This window comes from Typopeltis vanoorti, chromosome 9 (assembly GCF_054136105.1).
Source record: "Typopeltis vanoorti isolate ZY-2024b chromosome 9, IOZ_Tvanoo_1.0, whole genome shotgun sequence".
Taxonomy (NCBI): domain Eukaryota; kingdom Metazoa; phylum Arthropoda; class Arachnida; order Uropygi; family Thelyphonidae; genus Typopeltis; species Typopeltis vanoorti.
This window is the reverse complement of record NC_143557.1, coordinates 11,102,488-11,126,506: the sequence shown is the minus strand read 5'-3', so window position 1 is coordinate 11,126,506 and position 24,019 is coordinate 11,102,488. Positions and strand designations below refer to the sequence as shown.

Below are 24,019 nucleotides of genomic sequence, written 5' to 3'. Positions count from 1 at the left end.
TGATGAAATGATGAAAAAATTATTGACGTAACAGTATTTTGAGAAAGGTCAGTTTCTCTATCTCTTGTTTTAGTGACAAGGTAAATCCGTGTGTAAAGGCTTAAGTGCTGTGAGGACATCATATTGGAGGCGTAATGGATTGTATAGAGCACTCAGAAAGGATTAAAACAGAATTTAATACTTCCTATATATTTCATCTCAGTAAATGAGACATCTTCAGGGATTACAAAAAAACTAATGTAACATAAAAACAAATAACACACAATACTAAGCCCAACCACGTGGATGCCACTAAAGTCCTATCTAGGTGGAGCGCCCTCTAAGGGCTTTCATAGGTGGCCTGGAATGTAAAGTGGGACCTCTGGTGATAAGTGTTTCCCAAATCTTGGGAAGTTTAATGCAACCATATTTGTTGAGATTCAGTTGATTTCTGAGAGCTGCTGCTGATTCTAAGAACAGTCTCTCTTTTTTGAATTTTCTGTGGTGGAGTATGGTGGTTTTTTTCCATGAGATCCTGTGGGTTGTATCCAAGACATGGTCAGTCAGGCCTGACTGACCATAGTCATGTTTGCGGATGTATGACTTGTGTTCCTCCAGGCGGATAGTGCCTGATCTGCCTGTCTGTCCAAAGTATGCCAGTTTACAGGAACAGGGTACTTTATAGACTCCAGGCACTGAGAGAGGAGGGAGCAGATAAGGGTAGCAAGTTTGCAGTGGGGCTTAAATGCTGTGTGTAGGTTGTACTTTTTTAAAATCTTGACTATTTTTTCGTATGTGCCATGGATGTAGGATATGATGATGGCATTTCTAAACTCTTTCTGAAGAGAAGACCGAGGAAAGGGGGAGGACCTGATTATTTTTTTAATGCTGTGATTGCTGTAGCCATTGGAGAGGAAAGTGTTGTGTATGTGGTCAAGCTCAGTTGTAAGGGCGGTTGCACTGGAACAAAGATTGTGGGCTCTCTTGGTAAGAGTTTTAATAATGCCATATAGTTGAGCGGGGTGGTGGTGGGAGAGATTGTGAATGTATTTGCCTGTGTGCGTGGGTTTTCTATATATAGTGAAAGAAAGTGTACCGTTGGGAAGGCGTGTAACTAAGGTGTCTAGGAAGGGTAAACAATTGTTCTTTTCCTTTTCCATTGTTCTTGGATGTAGGCTGTTCAGGTGACTGAGGAAAGAGTCTAGTGTGTCTGAGCTATGAGGCCAAATAGAGAACACATCATCTACATATCTTAGCCAGATAGAAGGTTTGAGAGGGGCTGAGTCTGTGACTCTTTTTTCAAATTCTTCCATATAAAAATTGGCAAGAGGAGGTGAGAGGGGAGGGGGAACCCATGGTAGTTCCCTCTATCTGCTTGTAGATTTTGTTCTTCCAAGAAAAGTAACCAGAATTGATGGCAAAGGAAAAGAGATCTAAGATGTCAGAAGGAAAAACGTTTTTTAAGAGTGTTAAGGTATCAATTAAGGGAATATTGGTAAACAATGAGGAGATGTCAAACTTACCAATATGTCTGTGTTATTTAAGATTAAATTTTCTATGAGGGTTTTAAAATGAGTAGTTTTTTATATAGGATGTGGAAAGTCCAGTGAGGGGGGGGGGGGTCAGAGAGCTGGCCAGCTGTTTTGACAGCTTGTACCAAGGTGGGTTAGTGGCATCTACTATAGGTCTTAGTGGGGAATAGGGTTTGTGGATTTTTGGTAGACCGTATATTTGGGAGGGATGGGTACGGAAAGGTTTGAATTTTGTTGTGATTTCCGGGGGGCAGGAAGACACTTTTTTAAGTAAGTTTTTTAATTTTTTTAAACGACTGTGGCATTACCCTTATCTGCTCTGGTGATGACGATACTTGTTTCTTTTCGTAATTTCATGAGAGCAGTGCATTGGGCGGACGATAAATTACTTTTTGGTGGCAGAGACTGGGCAAGGATCTTGGTGACATCAAGTTTGATGTTATTTGCTATCTCTGGCGCTAAATGACAGATACCGCGTTCGAGAATTTGAAAAACGAGCCATAGACTCAGCCCCACTCAAACCTTCTATCTGGCTAAGATATGTAGATGATGTGTTCTCTATATGGCCTCATGGCCCAGACACACTAGACTCTTTCCTCAGTCACCTGAACAGCCTACATCCAAGAACAATGGAAAAGGAAAAGAACAATTGTTTACCCTTCCTAGACACCTTAGTTACACGCCTTCCCAACGCTATGCTTTCCTTCACTGTATATAGAAAACCCACGCACACAGGCAGATACATTCACAAACTCTCCTGCCACCACCCCGCTCAACAATATGGCATTATTAAAACTCTTACCAAGAGAGCCCACAATCTTTGTTCCAGTGCAACCGCCCTTACAACTGAGCTTGACCACATACACAACACTTTCCTCTCCAATGGCTACAGCGATCACAGTATTAAAAAAATAATCAGGTCCTCCCCCTTTCCTCGGTCTTCTCTTCAGAAAGAGTTTAGAAATGCCATCACCATATCCTACATCCGTGGCACATACGAAAAAATAGCCAAGATTTTAAAAAGTACAACCTACACACAGCATTTAACCCCCACTGCAAACTTGCTACCCTTATCCGCTCTACTAAAAATCAGCTCCCTCCTCTCTCAGTGCCTGGAGTCTATAAAGTACCCTGTTCCTGTAAACTGGCATACTTTGGACAGACAGGCAGATCAGCCACTATCTGCCTGGAGGAACATAAGTCATACATCTGCAAACATGACTATGGTCAGTCAGGCCTGGCTGACCATGTCTTGGATACAACCCACAGAAGGTGGAGCATGGTGGGAAAAAACCACCATGCTCCACCACAGAAAATTCAAAAAAGAGAGACTGTTCTTAGAATCAGCAGCAGCTCTCAGAAATCAACCGAATCTCAACAAATATGGTTGCATTAAACTTCCCAAGATTTGGGAAATGCTTATCACCAGAGGTCCCACTTTACATTCCAGGCCACCCTACGACCACCCTTAGAGGGCGCTCCACCTAGATAGGACTTTAGAGTCACCAACGTGGTTGGGCCTAGTATTGTGTGTTATTTGTATGTTACATTAGTTTTTTTGTAATCCCTGAAGATATCTCATTTACAGAGACGAAATATATAGGAAGTATTAAATTCTGTTTTAATCCTTTCTGAGTGCTGTATACAATCCATTAAGCCTCCAATACGATGACAAGGTAAATGTTCACTTCGCCATGACATGGCAGTGGAATAGGATGGAATGGAAACCTACCACATTTATATAAATAAAAAGAAAGTTACAACACTTGTTCAGAATGATGGAGAAAGTTTTTAGGGATACAGAAATGTTTTACTACTGATTTTTCACAGTGAGCATCAAATAGTACTGCTTGTTATATTGCTGCTTAGTCAAATTTGTATTCTACAGGGAGAGCCAAAAGTTCCTAGGTGATTTGAAATAGTAATAACTCTTGCACATGAACTTTCCGAAATTTTAATTACACAAAAAAAAAAAAAATAAATAAATAAAATAAAATTACAAAGAATTAAGATTTTTTTTTACATCAAGTGCGAAAAATTACATCACATAAATGTCTTACGTTTTCAGCTTCCCATGACTGCTCGATGTAGGGTATTCTCTCTAACAGTTCTGAGAGTCTGTCGTGGTAAGGATTGGATGTTGTTCTGCAACTGCTGAATGGTTCCGGATTTGTTTCGGTACACCTTCCCATTCAAATAACCCCATAAGAAGTCAGGCACTGTTAAATCTGGAGGCTGTGCTGGAATTTCAATAATTATTGAACGATTATAAGTATTTTCATTCTCTGGTTCAAGTGAACCTCTTCAAAAATCTCTCAGGGTTGGTAGTTTTACAATCTGGGGGGTGGGGGGAGCCTAAACGTCTTGAAAAAGAGTAATTACTTTTTAAAATCACCTAGGGACACCCTGTACATGCTAAAATAAAAATAAATAAATAAAAATAAATTCTGCATCTTGCATCAAGGATTTCTTTTGTACAGTAATGTGGACTTGTACATTGGAAATAGTTTTAGTCAGATGGATGAGTTGGTGTGTGCATTGTTACTAGGTGTTCAAAAAATCAACCTCTCAAGAAAAGAATTTTAAGCTCTGCAATCAGTTGAAAACAACAGAATAATAATTACCAAGGGCAGATAAGGGAAATGCCACTGTAGTTTTAAACCAATTAGATTACACAGTTAAGCTTGCCTCCTTACTTCTAGATTGTTGTAGAACAATCTACCCACCTTCCTGGTTTTATTTTTAAAACCAGGTTTTGTGGGAGATATAAACAACAAAGTTGGATGTGAATCCATACAGAAATTATATGCAAAAAAATGGATTAAAGAGAAGACCTAACAATAATGCGATTTCTGTTTAAGACATGGCTCAAGGCATAATTTACATGAAAAGAGCAGTCATGATATAAGAAGGTACATGAGATATGCAATAGGAAGCAACCTCACCTCTTGTTGAGCAGGATAACAGAGAGTTTTCTGATGAAAAGAGACATATATACTAAAGTGCTAGAAAGAATCAAAGATGAATACCTTTTATATAATAGTAGTTTTTTAATTTTCAAATATAACTGAGAATAGAGCTACCATAGCTCAGTTTATAATGCTGTTATCCTTTGGTTGGAAAGAATTCGATTCTAGTCCAGTCTAAGATTCTAGAGAGTTAGCGAGTATCATGTGATGCAAAGCATGCAGGATTCTCATTTGTTCAGTATTCAGGTAGATATCTAATAGGGCTTTTTATCTAACGTATCTGTAACATTACTATAAAATATGAGCAAATTGCTGATACATGACCTTCCTTTGGTAAACTCATGCTGTTCCTTGCAGTGTGTAACTTGTCTTTCAACACAGTTCTGTATGGCAGGTCTTACATACCTTTTTAAAATCTTCACAACCAGTCCAGAGATATTGATGGGTTGAGAGTTATATGCATCAATGTTGCCATACCTTTGTGAAATGGGATTATCATACATTATATCCATTTCTGTGGGATCTTTCCAGAGCTGAGATTTGTATCACCTAACCAGTTCGGCTGAGAATTCCTCTAGTATGCTTACTGATATTCCCATTGCAAATTCTTAATCAGGTTATGCAACATATGTAGAACCTCCTTCTAATGCACCTCTATCTCTGTTGAGAGATCTTAGCGAAGATTATTGGAACAATCACATGGGAGTTCAAATAATCAGATTTTGAAATTAAGGTAATCTGCATTTATTACAGTTATTTTTCCACATTCATTCTTTATTCATTCTTATATTTGCAGCATCACAGAAAAATTCTTTTGAGTTGCTCTTAGCCTACACAGGATTTTTTTTTTTTTTTTCTTTTTTCCATAGGCTAACTTAGCTTTTCATACAATACTTGTGACTTTTCTTACCTGCACTTGATATATATATATATATATATATATATATATATATATATATATATATATATAATCATCATCAAATTCCTGCCATGTAACCTCAAGGGGTGTACAGGATATGATAGTACTACATGAAAAAAATTACATCATTATTAATTTCCTATCTACAATTTTCCTCCAAATCAGTCTGTTACTTGTTAAGACTCCAACATTATCAGATCTTATATTTCTATCGTCTAAGGCACTTTGTACCGTATCAATCCACCTATATCTTGGTCTTCCTCTGGGTCATTTTGCTGCCAACCTGGCACAGAACACTTGTTTTGCTAATCTTTCCTCGCCCATTCTGTTTAAGTGATCATACCACCTGAGATTAGCTCTGCTAACGCATTCTTGGATGCTGACAATGTCAAGTTCTTTCCTAATATCCTTGTTTTTAATATGATATTGCCATTGATGCCATTGGTTCACGCCTATAATCTTTCTCGGGACTCTCAGATCTGTGGTCTCTAGTCTTTGGTCAAGTGTTTTACTTCTGACCCAGCTCTCAGATCCATAAGTTAAAACTGGTTTGAACACTGTCTTGTATACAGCTAATTTAGTGTTCCGACTAATTTCTCTCTTATTCCATATGAATTTATTCAATTGACTTCCCACCATACCAGCTTTGCTGATTCTGTTGTTTATTTCTATATTTAATTTGCCATCTTCAGTAAAAATCATGCCTAAATAGCTGAAATGTTTTACTTGTTCCACAGGTCCTCCATTCACAACACAGTTGACATTTTCAATGATTCTACCTATTTTCGTCTTTGTCTTTTTATTGCTGACCTTCATACCATATCTGTTACAACAGCTATTCAATTTAGTCAGAGAATCTTGCAGACTTGTAGTGGATTTATTTAGAAGTATAACATCATCCGCATAAAGCAAAGAACTGACAATAACATCTCCAATTTTGATATCATGTTTAATACCACTTTCCTTCATAATGTGATCCATATAGCTAATGAATAACAGAGGGGATAATGTACATCCTTGTCTCACACCAGATTTAACATTAAACCATCTTCCTGAACATCCTTCAATTCTAACTGCTGACTTAAAACTCAAATAAAGACTACGTATTGATTGATATAATGCCCCGTTGACACCATATAACTGTAGCGTGTTGAATCGCTTCTCTCTTGGCACCTTGTCATATGCCTTTTCCAAATCGACAAAACTTAAATACAGATCTTTGTTATATTCCCATGCTTTCTCGACTATTTGTCGTAAAGTGAAGATCTGATCCTGACAGCCTCTATTTGGCCTGAATCCAGCTTATCCTTCACCAAGCTTTTCTTCCACAATTCTTCTCAACCGTTTCTCAAGTATACTTGCATAGATTTTGCCAGGAACACTCATTAGGGAAATATCTCTGTAATTCTCACATTCAGTTTTATTTCCCTTTTTATATATGGGTACTATGAGAGCTCTACTCCAATCATCTGGAATTCGTCCCTCTGTCCAGGCTTTCTGAACTATGCAGTGCAGCCACTGTAAGACTTTTAACCACCATATTTCAGCATTTCTGGTCGAATATCATCTACTCCTGCTGCCTTTCCACATTTCAAGCCTTTGATGGCTTTTTCTACTTCAAGTATGGATATGTATTCCTGACTGCATGCCTGGTCAGTGTTTTTTACCACTGTGCTGTCATCACTGCTTGTTTCATTTAGCATTCTACTTCAAGTATGGATATGTATTCCTGACTGCATGCCTGGTCAGTGTTTTTTACCACTGTGCTGTCATCACTGCTTGTTTCATTTAGCAGTTTTTCAAAGTAATTACTCCATACTTCAAGGATATCTTTTTCTCCCATTTTCATGTTGTCATCTTTATCATCTCTAATTCCTTTTACAGCACTTTTTCCTCCATTCCTAAGCTTCTTCAACAGCCTCCAGAATATTTTGCCACCTTCTTGATATTTATTTTCTATATTCTTGCCAAAGTCCTCCCATGACTTTTGTTTAGCTAGTTTTACACAGTGTTTAGCATTCTTGCATTTGTCTTTATATTCTCTAAGAGCACAAGCTGACTTATTTGATTGGAACTTTTGATATGCTTTCTTCTTTTCCTTCACTGCCTCTTTAACTTCCTGTGTCCACCACGGAGTTCTCATTTTTTTATCCTTACAGACAACCTCACCACATGCCTCTCTGGCAGAATCAATCAATGTTTTCTTCAGAGTTTGTCACTGGATCTCCAAGGTTTGATTCCTGTTCTCAAACTCTTTCATTTTTTCTTCAATAATCTTTGTGTATTTTAGTCTACAGTTCACATCTGAGAGCTGCTCAACTTTTATTCGCTTTAAAACTTTCCTACATGTTATTCTTTTCAATATAAAATTCAATTTTATCCTGCTCAAGACTAAATAGTGATCACTTCCAATTTCAAATCCTCTGTACACTCTGGTGTCCTTCACCAGGGAGAAAACATCACTATCAACAATAACATAGTCAATGAGACTCTTCTTATTCCTAGCCTCTTCTCTCCATGTGAATTTGTGCACATTTTTATGTTGGAACATGGTCTTAGTAATAACCAGTCCATGTCCTGAGCAGAAATCCAACAGATATTTGCCATTATTATTAGCTTTGCTCTTTTCTCCAAATTTTCTCAAAATATTTTTGTATGTCTCACAGTCATTTCCTACTCTGCTATTTAGATCCCCAACAAGGACCAACTTTTCATTTTTCATTGTGTGAGTTGCTTTTTCTAAAGCCTCAAAAAATTCCTCCACTTCTACCTTACTAGAACCTTCTGTGGGACCATAGGCACAAATAAGTCTCATTGTCCAGTTCCCCATTCTCATATTTGCCCACATTACTCAAGACTGACTGCCATTCAAGAAGATTAGCCTCGTATTTTGTGTTGAATACTATGGCTACTCCTTCTTTTCCTTGATTGTCATTGCCTGAATATAACATTTTGTATTTATTGCTCAGAAAGATCTCACCAGTTTTGGTCTTTTTTGTTTCAGTCACCCCTATTATGTCGATCTGGTACTTATCTAATTCCTCAGCTAGCTCCATTTCTTTGCCATTCAGGCTTCTTACGTTGATAGTACCGATCTTTAACTTTGGTGATGTTGAGTTGGGGTTTGTTTTCAGATTTGTTCCAGTAGCTGACTTTTTGCTGTTCGCCCTGGTTCCCTGGCGAAAACAATGGGGTCCTTTTTTAACCGGGCGACGCCCCAGCCGGCATGAAATTTTGTCATGTTGTACCATCATTTTTTTATTTTGGTTTAACCAATAAGAATACAATTTGGTCGGCTAAATCCCAAATTGCCAGTTCATCCTCGTTCGTTCAGTATCCAGGTAGATACCCAACAGGGTGCACCACGAGAAGGTGAGGATTGGACATTAGGTCAGAAGCCCTGGTTGGTTCTCCGCATTCCTTTAAGGCTATGTGGAGGTCTCCTCTCAGTTATACAGCTTTGACCCTTAAGCACTCTATATACATATATATGTATTTATATATATATATATATATCATAATTCATCTCTCTCTCTTTCCCCCTTATGATATTCCTTCCTCACCATCCTCTTCTTATGGATCTCTTGCTTAAAGTTGCACATCCATTTCAGATTGCGCATCATTTCTGCATTTTTTTTTTTTTTAGAGCTTCCCCTTCCCTCATGATATCTTTCTCATCCATTATCTGATTCTAATGGATGAGAAAGTTAGATGTTAGAAATTTCATCAGTTAGATGAGTTCCTCTAACCGATGAACTGAACATACTATTTTCCTTTGTTTGTCATAATTTTCTGCAAAAATTCAACATGTAACCTGTCCTAATTGGAACATCCATATATAGCTATTTTCCTTGTCATTACTGCATGATTGCCACTGCCGGCTGCTCTGTCTCTAATGGAGAACCCATCCATGAAAAGTTGGTCAGCCAACAGTATGTTAGTACAGGGAATGGATAATAAAGAACTGGTGGCAAAATGGTCACATCCTTAAGTGAAACCTTCAGGTTGCTTATTTTCACATACTGCTTTAGAAAGTTGTCTCATAGCAGCTCTATAAATTCTTCTTTTTATTCTTATTATGAGTTTTTTTGTTACTCACTCAGTATTCAGATAGTTAAATCCACCCGTAATGATTATTTGTTTAGTATTCATCAGGGTAATTTGCTGATACGGTTCTTCATCCCCAGCAGCTGAACCACCAGGTTCAGCAACACCCACAACACTTTTAACCTTTTTTAGTCTCCACTTGACACCAGCAGCCTCAGACTCACTGCTGTATATATCATCAATATCATTAGTTTTACCCCTCAATTGCCAGTCTCATCTCTCCTTCCTAAAAATGGCCTTTACCTCTAATCAAAATATTGGATTCAATCCCTTTGTTCCTGATGCACCTGCCATTTGTGTATAGACATAAGTTAACTCCTAGTTTTCTTTGTCTACTAAAATCTGTAGTCTGTGGTTGGCTTGATTGGGCAACTCTTCCACCCCCAGATACATCTAGAAATTCCAAAGCACAGAGATTCATCCCTTCAGTTGATTCACAGGCATTTTCATTGATATTCATATCATTATCATATTTGCATATTTAACTGAAATTACAATTTTAGCTGAACTACAAATTTTCAGCATTCCTTCCAAAACAATCTAGCCTTCCTCACTTGCTGCATTAGGTCTCATTCAGTAAGAATAACTCGCTTCACACATAAAAAAATACACACCTATTTCTTCTACGCAGTCTGCATGTTAAATCATTTGCTGCCATATTTCTCTTTCTTAACTGAGTACTATTGTATCTAGGTTATAAACTAACACTTTTCAATATCTCACTTTTCTTTATCACTTCTTCTAGCAATTCTTTCATATTTTCTTGCATCACTATTTAAATAATTTGCTCCTGCGAGCACTACCATCTCTTTTCTTCTCTGTTCCATTGGTCATACACTTTGTCTTTTCTCCCTGAGAGCTTTACATAGTGATTCCATCAACAAGTGCAAATTTATTTAGGAGATCACCAAACCATGTTACTTCTTTTTTCTATTCTAATTACCTCATTATCATATTGTTCATTGATAATTTACCAACTTCTGTGCTTCAAACTCCTTATTATTCTCCTTATTTTGATTATCATCATCATCATCAGACCTCCATGGAGTTCAGTAACTCATCATGGAATGAGTGACACTAAAACACATGTGGACCATCATACTAATCCTTGAATGCATTCACTGTCTCTGCACTCACCACACTCTTGTGCATTGCATTCCAACCAACCTTCACTATTCATGCAAATAACCTATTCCTACTCATATCATCCCTACACAAATTCCAGAGATGACCCTCTCCCCTTTGTTATCCATTCCCATTCTATGGGAGGAAAAAAAAAAGTCATCTACACTGATTTGGAACAACCCCTCACGAGGTTATTTGTCTTAATCAAATCTACCCACCCCTCCATCAATTCTGTAAATTGCATTCATTCTGTCCCCATACTCGGCATTCCAGAAGAGATCAGCAACTATCTTAGTCTGACTCTGGATCTTTTCCAAAGCTTATAAATGGTACAATATCAAAGGCACTTGGCAAAAGATTCTCATCATCCATTATTACATCAGATTTATATAGTGCAGCATGGATATGTGCAAGTTATTCCACTTTGGGAAACACACTTTAGTGGTTCTTGTAGCTTGTTGTGTGTGTGCCTATAAAATATTTTTTTTGCGGGCTGCTGAGAAAGACTGGAATAAAGGAAACTGGAAAGTTACCTAAACTACTGTTTGAATATTTGACATACCCACTCCCTTCTAGATGCAGCAAAAATAAATTCTTATTATTAGTATGAAACTATATTTTTGTACCATGTCATGTAATAAATTTTGTTGCAGCAACTTTTTCCCTCTTTCCTTAAATAGCTTCTGGATAACATGGAAAGCAAAATGAAAGGGACTTGTGTTGAAGGAACAATACCTCAGTTATTTGAAGGAAAGATGACTGTAAGTGACTCATTTTGTGTAATCAGTTTTTTCCTGTGCATGTGTAAATGATAATCAATTATGGACGTTCGTCCAGCCAATTCTCATAAGAGTTGACTGTATAAGCAATTATATCTGTTATTAGTGATATATTGTAGACCATCAGATATGAATGCAGATGGTTCTACACTATTTTTATTTTATTAAATCTGTATGCAATATTTTGTTTTTAATTGCAGTTTCTATTGTTAGTTGCATACAGATATTGTGACAAAAAAATTGCTGGAGCCTCTGCTACTAATGGCTCACACAAAAAGTTAAGCAAGTTCGAGCACGGTTAGTAGTTGGAGGGGTTCATTTGTTCGATGCTGTTGGAACACTCGCCCTTGATTTGGACTCCCTGGAGATGTCACATAATAATAATAAATGTGCAATTGACATATTGTTATCCATTATTTATATATATATCCTTTAGTAGCAATAAATTTTAATGAAGTGAACTCACTTGATTCATTATTCAGAATAAGGATTACAGTTTGATCTTTGCATATGCTTAAAATCATAAGTTAGACTTATTTATTTCACTGAAATTGCATTTTTACTGCTTTCAAGTAAAGTGCTGTGACTATAACATAAAGGTATGCCTTGGGTCTCTCACTTGACTGATGCAGAAACTGGTAATATTGTGTGCTGGAGCATGTGAAAAAGTATGGTAACTAGTAAACAGCTACGAGAGCTATGAGAGAGAGATACACAATGGGAAAAATATGGAGTAACTTTTTTTTGACCAAGTTAGTGGAAAGTCCTGTTAGCAGTAATCTTTCATAAACAAAGCAAGAGATTTGAAGTTTTAGCTGCTATAATACAAAAGTAACTAGAATGACAGCTGTGAAAAAATTTAATGAAGTTTTTTTTTTTCATATAGAATAGGAAACATTCATCAGTTGTTAAATGTTCCCAATCAGTAACAATTTAATGGCAGAAATTAGATCTGGCAAGTTAATTTCTAAATGGTTAATTATTTTTCCTTTGAAATCTTTGTAGAGAAGAGAAAAATAGTTTGTGCACATAGAAATAAGGCAGAAAGAAGGTACATATTATGTCACTTTTTAGAAGGCATTAAAACAGGAATGGTGGAGCATTTGAAATTGAGGATTTATTGACCAAGCCTGAACATTTAATTATATGTTACTGTAAGTAGGAATTTTGGTCATCAAGATTTTCCAAAAAAGAATTGTTTCTGATGAAGAATTAAAGAGATTGCTTCATTCAACTTTTATTTGAAGTGCAACTAAATTTAATATACAGTCATACCCCGAAGTTACGTAGTAGGTGGGACCAACAAAAAACGTGTAAGTCGAATTCGCGTAACTCGGTATAATTTTGCATGTAATTTATATATACAAACACACAAAATATTAGTTAATTCGGACCAAAGATTTACCAGAACACCTATATTTTTTAAGAAATATAATCATAATTGTAGTTTTTCGTATATAAAAAAAAAAGTTATTTCGATGTCGACGGTTTCATAAAATCTAATAGATTCGTCTGACAGCATAATGTCTTTTTCTTGTCACGCAAAATTTCTTCATAGCAAACTAATGATTTTTTTATTCCTTGCATTGTGGCTACAATTCGTTCCTCCTTAGAATCTATGTCCTCCAAAATCTGTAAACCTTTCTTTTATGATTGTTCTTACTGTGGATTCCTGTAGATTGAACTTCTTTACTAGCTCACAAATTTTCATTCTGCCTTCAAAATCCTTAATAATGTTGAGTTTTGTTTCCAAAGTCAATGTTTTTCTTTTCTTGCTTGCTGTAGAAGAATCGAACTTGCTTCCTTTGGACGACATTATTATTTTTTATGTGATAAAATTTTTATCAAGAACATAACATTAAACAATCGCAAGGATTGTAGTCTATAAAAATCATGTATGAATGGAGACCGCACGAAACACGTCTGTGCTTGTTCACAGCATGTGTGACACTGGTGAATGCGGCTGGTGCCAGAAAGATACAACTAGAGGTGAAGCAGGACAGGAATACGTACATATAAGAAACCGTGTAACTTCGGATTCGCTTAAGTCGGGGTATGACTGTATATATATATATATTTAAAAATATTTTAATGACTAGAATCGAGGTTTAAAGAAAAACTTCAATTACACTACTAGTTTCATCTAAACCTAGACTTCATGAGGTGTGAGATGAACATATAAATACCAGTAACCAATCTAAAGGAATTGTTTTTTTTAAAAAAAAAAAAAAAACATGGAGTAACATATCTAACATTAAAGAGAATAAAGGCTAGAGTTTAAATAGAAGAATGAACTCTATGTCATTATGCACATGCATGCATATAAGGTCTCAAGAGTGCCAATATTGAATAGTTAAGCTGTGAGAGTCTGGTAGGCTGTAGCTTAGGTTGTTATTAATATGAACGGGATCGATAACTATCTCCTTAGACTCTAAAATTCTTCTCTCTAATTCGTCACAACATTGGTGTACATTAACAGTTTGATTCTAGAGTATCTGATGTGGAAAACCTACATCATTTGAGTTTGCTGAAAATAACAACACATGATTGGACAAGGCACTGGCTTGAGTTCTGTTGTAGATAATGAGTTCCATTTTCCCATTTATCTATAAGTTCTTTCTTGAGTTCAATAATTGGTCTGGGTGCTCTCTTTTTCTGTTTATTTTCATCACTGCACTCTTTAGGAGCCATATTAACTAATTATTAAATAAACACAAATATAAAAAAAACAATACTTTGAATTAGAGAGTAAATTTATCAAAATTACGATATACACAGAGTGGATTCACGGCACTTGAATGGAACCAAACACACTGATGGAATGATCAGCAACTGCGGAGATAATGTTGTATCACGTGGGCAGTGGTGCATTTGTAAAATGAACAATGTTCGCCATTCGGTACAATTATTTTTCAATGGAAAAGTTCGTAAAACGATTTGTTCATAATTGGAGGCATTCGTATAAGAAGGTTTTACTTCTTATATAATTTATAATATGATGTCGGTTATATTATTATATTAGATTGTGGTACAAATTTGAATTACTATTTAAGGAGAGTGTTGAGGCCTTACTTCACGGCCCTAACTTATATCAGAATGACTGCCTATCCTTATCAAAAATATAGGAAAGTTTGATTCAAATAACACATTATTAAAGTTTTTAACTAATTAAGACTAATAATGAAATTTTATAAAGACATAAGGTCTTAAGAAACCAACTAGATAATACATCTATCTGATAAGTTTAGTATGATATATATATATACATATATATTGGCAATTTAACATCACATGGCCCGTTCTATTTTGAATAAATCAATTGTTTGCATTCTACCTTGTAAAACTGTTTCTAAGCCACTGACAATAGTTGTTAATTTCAGACTGAAATATATGGCAGTATATTTAATAAATAATACTTTTACCTTGTGTTTTCGTGTATATATTGTATAGTACTATGGCACACTTCCCCCAGGATCGATTAAAAAATTCCACAAATTATAATCATAAAATTGATTGAGATATGTAATCTTACACCCTTGGAACGCTTTTTCACTCTTAAAATTTTATTATGGGTTGGCCTGTTTCTGCCCACGGCGGGGTAGCCATAGAGCACGTGTTTTATTGCAGCATTAAAAAACACATGTTCCTGTTTTTGGTTCATCTTTTTCTGATTTGTTAACAGTGACCGGTTAGTTTGCCCTCTGTGTCTAGTTAGTTATTGAGTGTGAATTGTAAATTTATAGTGAAACAAATTTAAACAGAAAAATACATTTTTAAAAGGTAAGTGTATGTAATTTAATATTATTTGGCTTGTTAGTTTTATTATTTTTTTGCTTTTAAACCGAAATAATTTAGGATTAATTAATGAGTTGATTTTTAATAAAATATGCTGGTCAGTTTTTTTTATATATATGAAATTGTGCTAAAAACTATTAATTCTGAATACCTTTTTACCCCCCAAGAATTAAAGATCATTAAAATTGATGCAAAATGAAAATAATGTATTTATACTTTACATCGACAAATAATTACATTAAAAAAAAGCTAAAAGACGTTTATTGATGTAATTATTTTATTAAATCAATAATTATAAAAATTTATCGATGTAATTATTTCTCCAAGCCATCCCCCCACCCCCGAGGAAAATTTTCTGTGGGTGCACTTGCATGCATTCGGTCAAATTGACGTGAAATTTGTAGTGAGGGTTGCATAACCCACATGACAGCACACCCAACCAAAATGAGCACGCGACACCACAGATGTTGTAAAAGCAGCTAAGAATTAATGCATATGTATGTACTACTTGGCACTTACCATTGATGACATTGGATTGGAGTGATTCCAAAACTGAAACTAAATTTCTTCAGTTTGTGTGGAGGATTATTAGATGCATAAAGCGAGAAAATACTGAATAAAAATGTGAATAAATAATCTTTTAGTAAAGTTTTTAGAGGATATTTGTCATTGTCTGGGAAAAAGCATGTGTTAACAGAACTATCACCATGCATATAGTGAGGAACCTGGATGTGATGACGGACACAATCTGAATGATGTCATGCAGCATGTGGTTTGATTAGCAACAGGAATAATAGTTGGGTAGCTGAGAAAGGAGAACGTAGCAGAGGAAAGTAAATGCTAAGTATGGAATAATATTGATACAGAATTCCATGAATTAAAGGAATAAATTGAAGGTTTTGTTTAAGAAGTACACAGACATACAGTCTGTTAGGGACAACTGATATATGCTGATATTTTCAAGGAACTTTTTACAGGAATCTGTTCAGTTGATTAAAGTAAAAGAAACTGATAATTCTTGCTGTGATTGGTGCAGAAGGACTAATATATGTACTTCCATTATGTTATGCAAGAACTTGTATTTCTTTATTCGATATGGATGCAGTTTTTGAATATTCTCACAACTACTGGTATGTAGGACTGTTTTGTTCCTTCAGGTAGATTGAAGTGGAATGAACGGATACTAATAAACTTTGAATTCTGGATGCAGAACTGGTTTGATTTAATTTATCTGCTGTGTGTATATTTTAAGTAAAGTCAGTTTGATGAATTAGTATGATGCTGTATCTTGGCTTGCATATGTTGTGAATTTGTTAAATTTTCATCGAATTCAGTGTACAATTATGGTCATTTGTTTGTACTGTTTAATTTGAAAGTGTCTGAGAATGACGTAATATTTTTTTCACAATATAAGATTTGTCCATAGATGTTACTAGATGAGGCATGTATTATAATTACTGCAATTAATGTGATTTATTGAATTATTTTAAATAAACTTGGAGTAAATACTGATCTCAGCTGTAATAGATAATGATTATAGATTTAATTGAATAGAGTTAATACTTGAGTGAAATAAGTAATAGCATTTACATAGGAGACAAACCTGGATAGCATTATGTCAATTAAAATAGATGGAGTACAAGAAAATCATAATAATTTAAGAAGCATTATAATAATAGGAGACAAACCAGGATAGCATTATGTCAATTAAAATAGATGGAGTACAAGAAAATCATAATAATTTAAGAAGCAAATAGCTTCATGCTTTCTTTTAATTGTTAGAGTATCTGTGTAAGAACCGAGGTACGGATAGTCTTACATTTTTCAAGATTGTCATTGTTTAGCATATTTCTTTCTATTCTGTCTTTAGGATTGTAGTTTTTTATTGCTATCAACTACTGGACTAGTTAGTGATGTATTGCTACATTTAGATATCTTCATAAAAATAAACATTTTATTACAATTTCATTTCATTTTTGTTGGGTCAGGTTTTACTATTATGTGTACTACTTTGCTGAATTGCAGCAGGTATACTGAAAGACATAAAAAGAAATTTAATGGACAGTCCTGGACTAAAATATATGAAAAATATATAACTATTTTCTTTTAGAGAAACTTATGCCATAGTTACATGAATTATTTACATGAAAACACAAGGCAAAGGCAATATATTTCGGTTTGAAACTTACAGACCATTTTCAGTGGCAAAAAACAGGAACATTGTGAACATTGTAAATGAAATGTTAGTCATAACTGTAAATATATGTGTGTATGCATAATTTATGTCATACTCTAGAGATCACCCAATAGGTACATCATCTTGTTAATTTCTTGAGACCTTATGTGACTTCATAAAATACCACTTTTGGTTTTAATAGCAAGTATTTAAAAAAAAAACTTAATGATGTGTTATTCTAATTGTACTTTTCCATATTTTTGATCATGATAGGCAGTCATTCCAATTCAAGTTTGGGCAGTGAAGCAAGTCTTCAGCACTCTCCTTAAATAAACATTCAAATTTGTATTAACAGTTATGTAGTAGGCATGCTTCAGGCCAGAGAATGTTGTGATCTGTGTCTTTTCCATGTTGAGCCAATCCAGATTTATTGGATTTCCTGTGGTAAATATATGATTGTTGAGCATCCAATTTGCCCGAAGTAGGATAGATGGCAGTCACAAGGAACCTGGGAGAGGCATTGGAGAGGTTTTATATTTTGTAGAGGAGAAATAACTTGAGACTTTATTGATAGTATAAAAATAGCCACTAAATCATATTTCTTCAGAATTTTGGAATTCTGAAATGCCTGAGATGTATGGGAGTGGAACTCGATGTACTGTTTCTTTGTTGTTTAAGTTATGGGATTGGAACTCGTTAAATCTGGATAAATTTTTGCTGTACGGCCTCACAATAAAGAAACATTAACAACATCTTTAGCTACTATAAATATTTTACAACCTTGGATCAAATTTACTATGGAAATTGAATGAGACAATGATTTAGTCTTAGCTCGTCTTTAATTTGACGAACTAAGACTAAATGTTCGATTCCTCATTAACTACAGGAAGAACTCACAAATATCAAACAATATATGAAATTAAATGGCTTCTCTGAAAGAAATACACATCTGTTTCACTCCTACAAACCTAAACAATAAGGAAAGAGTACATCGAGTTCGAATCCCATATATTTCTGGCGTTTCTGAACTGATATCCAGAATTCTGAAGAAATATGATTTAGTCGCTACTTTTATACTCATCAACAAACTCAATTTATTTCCTCTCTTCAAAAGATGTCTCTCCCAGATGTGTACCAAGTTTACTGTAACTGCATCTCTCCTACATTGGACAAACTGGACACTCAATAGAAAAGAGAATACAAGAACATCAATCATATATTTACCACAGGAAATCCGATAGATCTGGATTGGCTCAATACGGAATAGACACGGATCACAATATTCTTTAGTCTGAAACGCCTACTACATAGCTGTTGATACAAATTTTGAATGTTTATTTAAGCAGAGTGCTAAAGCAAGGCTTCAGCACTCTGCTTGAACTGACTGGAACGACTGCCTGTTGTTATTAAAAATATGGGAATGTCTCATTACAATAATGCATCATTAAGGTTTATTTTTTTTAAACACTTGCTATTAAAACCAAAAATTGTGTTTTATGAAGTCATAAGGTCTTAAGAAACTAACAAAATGCTGTACCTGTCGGGTGATATGTAGAATATGACATAATCACACATACAATACACACACATTATATATATATATATATATATATATATTTACTCTTACGATTAATCTCTTTTCCTCAGTTATAACATAACATTACTGGAAATATAACCTCCCATGGCTCATTCAATTTCAAATAAATCCATTGTTTTCATTCTACCGTGTATCAACTGTTTTTGCAACCACAGATGATCTTTAAGTTTCAAACCTAAATATATGGCCTTATAAAGTGAGTGAGTGGTCTGTGGAATGTTCCTTAAGGATAGATTGAGGATGTGTGAAAGATTTTGCAAACAAGACTCAAACCATGGAGATTCATTCGCAAGAAGGAAACATTGATTGATTCAGCCAGAAAAGCAACTGGTGAGATTATTTGCACGATTAGGAAATTGAAATTTTTCATGTATTGATAGGTTCCGTAACTTTAAGTAAATTATTATTATTATCTGAGACATCCCGGGAGTCAAGGGCTCATTGAGAGAGGCTATAAATCAACCAAACCAGCTGTCATACCTTTCCTTAAATTCATTCATACTAGGTGCACTCACTACCCCCTAAAGGCAAACTATTCCACTCACTCTCTGAGAGAAAAACCTAGCTTTTATCCCTTTCTTGACTGTGAACAAACTTAACTTCCATGGATACCCTCATGTTCTCTCTGCACCTTCCATATAATGCAAAGTTTATCATCAGATGATACCCTATAACATTCAATCAGACGTTTCTAGACCTCGATCATGTGACCCCTCTTTCTCCTGTTAACCAGTCTATAATCCACATAATTGCAATCTGTCCTTATAATGTAAATCCCATATTCCTAATATAAACTTTGTAATTCTTCTTAGCACCCTTTCCATTGCTTCTTTATCCCCTTAGAATGTGGTAAACCAAATCTGCACACAGTAATCAAGGTGCATTCTTATCAAGGCCTTATAAAGAGCAAAATGTGACTTCCTCATCCTTACATGTCAAGGTTCATAATATGGCACTGGAAATATCATCACACCAAAGTGCATAACTTTACACTTACTGACATTAAACGTGGTTATTTTTGTTTGCCTAAATTTCCAGCCTATTCAAATCATTTTGTAAGTGCTGGATATTAGTAGCATCCCTGTCTACCTTTGCATCATGGGTAAACAATTGCACATCTCCTGTTACACCCTTTCTAATGTCATTAATGTATAGATTGAACAACAACTCTTCAAGAACTGAATCCTGAGGTACACCATTGTCACCTTAAATCTGGCAAATTCACACCTACGGTATATCACATTTTATATCTGTCTGTCAACCATATACTGATCCAAGTCAGGAGTTTATGCAACAGCCTTTTCTGTGGTATCCTATCAAGTGCCTTAACAAAGTCCAACATTATCATAGCGTATTCATTCCCTTTATCCTACTCGGTTGTAATGTTATTAAATATGAGTAAATTGCTAAAACATGACCTTCAAACCCAGACTGCTACTTGCAGAGCATACCTTGTTTGCCTACCTATTTCTGAGAATTCTTACCAACTTCTCTAAAATCTTCACCACCATAGCAGAGATACTGATAGGTCAGTAGTTAGACATATCAGTTTTTGCACCATCCTTATACCAGGAACTATCATACATTCTTGTGGTATCATTCCTGAGTTGAGACTCAAGTGATACAAACATGTGAAAGGCCTAGCCAATTCGGCTGGATATTCTTTCTGTCCCTATTGACAGATTCTTATACAGGTTATGCAACAGTTCTTTCATCTCATTTTCATGCACGCCTAACTCATCACACGATGTAGCAGTAGCACTGTCCACCATGTTACATACACCTGATTTATATATCTTAGTAAAGTGATCTAACAGATAAGCTTAGATGTTGACGGTTATTCGTGACTTAACCTAACAACACCAAACTATTTTATAAACATAATAAATTTAGTTTAATCCTTTATCCAAGTGTGAGCAAACAAAGTTTGCACCTGAAAGTATCTTCAGGACTGGGGTAAGGTGGTACAACCAGGGCACTCCTTGCAAAGGTGGAGCAAGCTACCAACACTGCTATCTCAGTATCTCCCATAATGCAAAACACATCTCCTTGCAGATATGTCTAGTGTTATGCATTAAGGGAAGGGCCACAACCCAGAATAGGTAGAGATGACCTGCTAATGCTTCTGCCTGGCTCCCACTGAAGAGACCTCAATAAAGGTCGAAACTTAGTCTGGGTAGTGGCCCTTCCCTTAATGCATAACATTATACATATCCACAAGGAGATGTGTTTTGCATTATGGGAGATACTGAGATAGGATTGATGTTGGCTTGGTCCACCTTTGCAACGAGTTGCCCAGCGTTGTACCTACCACCTTACCCCAGTCCTGAAGATACTTTCAGGTGCAAACTTTGTTTGCTCACACTTGGATAAAGGATTAAACTAAATTTATTATACTCTAACCAAGTGAAAAATAAACTTTCAATATTTGATAAACAGATGTTTTATTAACTTGCTTATATTTTGCTGAGTTTCAAATCAGCATCATCAGAGCACAACACAACATTGCATATGTGACAGTGAGTAAGTGAAGCAGTACAATTGTAATGGACAAAAGATCTAGATTCCTATTTTGATGCCCTGTAATGTTGTAGGAAAAAATACAGCTATGTGGGAGTTGCTCTTAAGATAACAGTCTCCCAAATTTTTGGCAAATTAATACCAACGATACTTGTCCAGATTAGGACAATTCTTCATAGCATGGCTTACTCAAAATAATCTTTTGGATCTGTTACATCTAAATGGCATATTGTTTTCTTCCATCTAATCCTATGTGAAGTGGTGTCAAATGTCCATGGTCTGCCAGTCCTGACTTGCCATAATAATGGTAATGAATGTATTTTTTATGTTCTTCCAGACGGATGTTAACAGTTCTTCCTGTCTGCCCATAGTAGGCCAAGTCACAATCACAAGAAACTTTATACACTCCAGGGTGTACTAGAGGGTGAACTTAATCCGTAGGCAAGCGGATCAGAGTTGTTAATTTTACATGAGGTTTGAATGTGATGCGAAGGCCATGTTTCATTAGTACTTTGGCTGTCTTTTCTGATATTTGATATAGGGAATAGAAATGGTAATGTTGTGTTCCTGTGTATTAGCGGAGGGAAAAGTAATGGGGCTGTGTAGGAATTATCGCCAATGGCCAAGAAAGTATGGCACAGATATTTGAGTTCTGTGGATAGAGCTGTATCATTAGAACAAATGGCTCTGGCTCCATGTGTAAGTTTTAAAATGCCATACTGTTGGACTCAATGAAAATGTGATTATTTATGTAGATATCTTCCTGTGAGTGTTGCCTTTCTGTAAATGGAAAAAGATAGTGATCCATGTGAAAGGCAGATGAGTAATGTGTCAAGAAAATGTAAACAGTTACTGGATTCTTTCATTGGAATGTTGGCTGTTTAGGTAGGTGACAAATTGCATCCAGTCTTGTCCATGGGGCCAGATGGCAAACACATCATCAGTATAGTGTAACCATACTAGGGGTTTGTGTGTAGCTGTGGTAAGTATTTTGTTTTCAAAGTGTTCCCTTAAAAGTTTGCTGGGCATAGCAGTACCATTAATCTGTTTGTAGATTTTTTTTCCCCATGTAAAGTAACCTCCATACATAGTAAATTTGAATAATTCAAAGATATCAGGGGGAAATGTGTCAGGTGATTAATTTTGACTACTTGATCAAATCAAGAGTGTCTATAAGTGGTATGTTGGTAAATAAAGAGGTGACATCAAAATGAACCATCATGTCTGAATTTTTATGTATATGATTTTTAACTAATGATTTGAAATGGACTGAATTTTTTACAAAAGTAGAGAAGTTGCCAGTAAGGGTGGCAAGAGACTTTGCTTACTGTTGGGCAAGTTTATATGTGGGACTATGTATTCTATCGACTATAGGACATGGGGGATATTAGATTTGTGAATTTTTGGTAATCCATAAATGTGGAGTTGTTTTAACATGAAATGATTTTATTATTTTGATAACTTTTTTCAGTAATTTGCAGACTTTTTTCATTTGAGACATAGTCGGAGTCTCAATCTATAATTTGATATGTAGAACCATCACATAGAAGACCTTGCATTTTTTGTTATAATCATCTTGATCCTTGATAACTGCTGCATCTCTTATCAGCTTTTGTAATAATATTTTTATTCAGATACAAATTTTTTAAGACAGCTATTTCATTATGTGGTGTATTGCTTTTTGGTGGTTCAGCCTTGCAGGTGAAAGATTGTACACCCTCTGTCCAAAAAGAAACTGAACTTTCCGAAAATAGAAGAAACTAGTGGCTCCACCTGTTGTATCTTTTTGTTGTCGAAAGCGACAACCTTCACTAGTGTTGTGTCAACTGTTTATAACATTTGTTTCATTAGAAACAGAGTTATAGTGCTAAGAGTGACAGTGTGTTTTGACGAATGGTCAGAAAATGAGTTTCAAACAGAGAGCCGCAATTGACTTTTGTGTTAAACTTGGTAAATGTTTTACCAAAACGCATCAAATGCTTCAAAAAGCATATCATGATGAATTCTTACCCTGTACTCAAGTTTACGAGTGGTTTAAGAAATTTTAAAGTGATCGTGAGACACTTGAGGACGACGAAAGGCTGGGCCATCCAAAAACTGAACTGAGCGAAGTTAGCATCCAAAAAGTGCGTGATTTCATCAAAGAAAACCCAAAATCGTCCAAGGGATTGATTGAAGATGAATTCGGGATTCCGAAATCTACTGTGCACAACATTTAGATCGAGAGTTTGGGCCTTTGTAAATTCAATTCGCGATTTGTTCCCCACAAGTTGACCGACAACCAAAAATGTATCGAATTAAACACATTGTTACTGGTGATGAAATGTGGGGTTTTGAGTATGAGCCCGAAACAGAGTGCTGAGTTGAGGCCACCAGAAGAGGGGCATCCGGAAAATAGTCGCTTAGAGAAGTCCAAAGTAAAGACACTGCTGATTTGTTTCTATGATTCCAAGGGCATTATCCACAAAGAATTTGTTCCGCTTGACTAACCGGTCAATGGGGAGTTTTATATAGAAGTTTT

At 35.6% G+C, this 24,019-nt stretch overlaps 1 protein-coding gene across 1 annotated transcript in view; it reads left to right on the top strand.

The window, feature by feature from the left end:
• Nucleotides 1-24,019, top strand: part of Usp7 (Ubiquitin-specific protease 7) — a 747,694-nt gene that overhangs the window by 247,508 nt on the left and 476,167 nt on the right. The window contains exon 10 of the mRNA XM_090397965.1: nucleotides 11,312-11,392. Within this exon, the coding sequence (XP_090254091.1) occupies nucleotides 11,312-11,392 (81 nt within the window). The remainder of the gene's footprint in view (nucleotides 1-11,311; nucleotides 11,393-24,019) is intronic.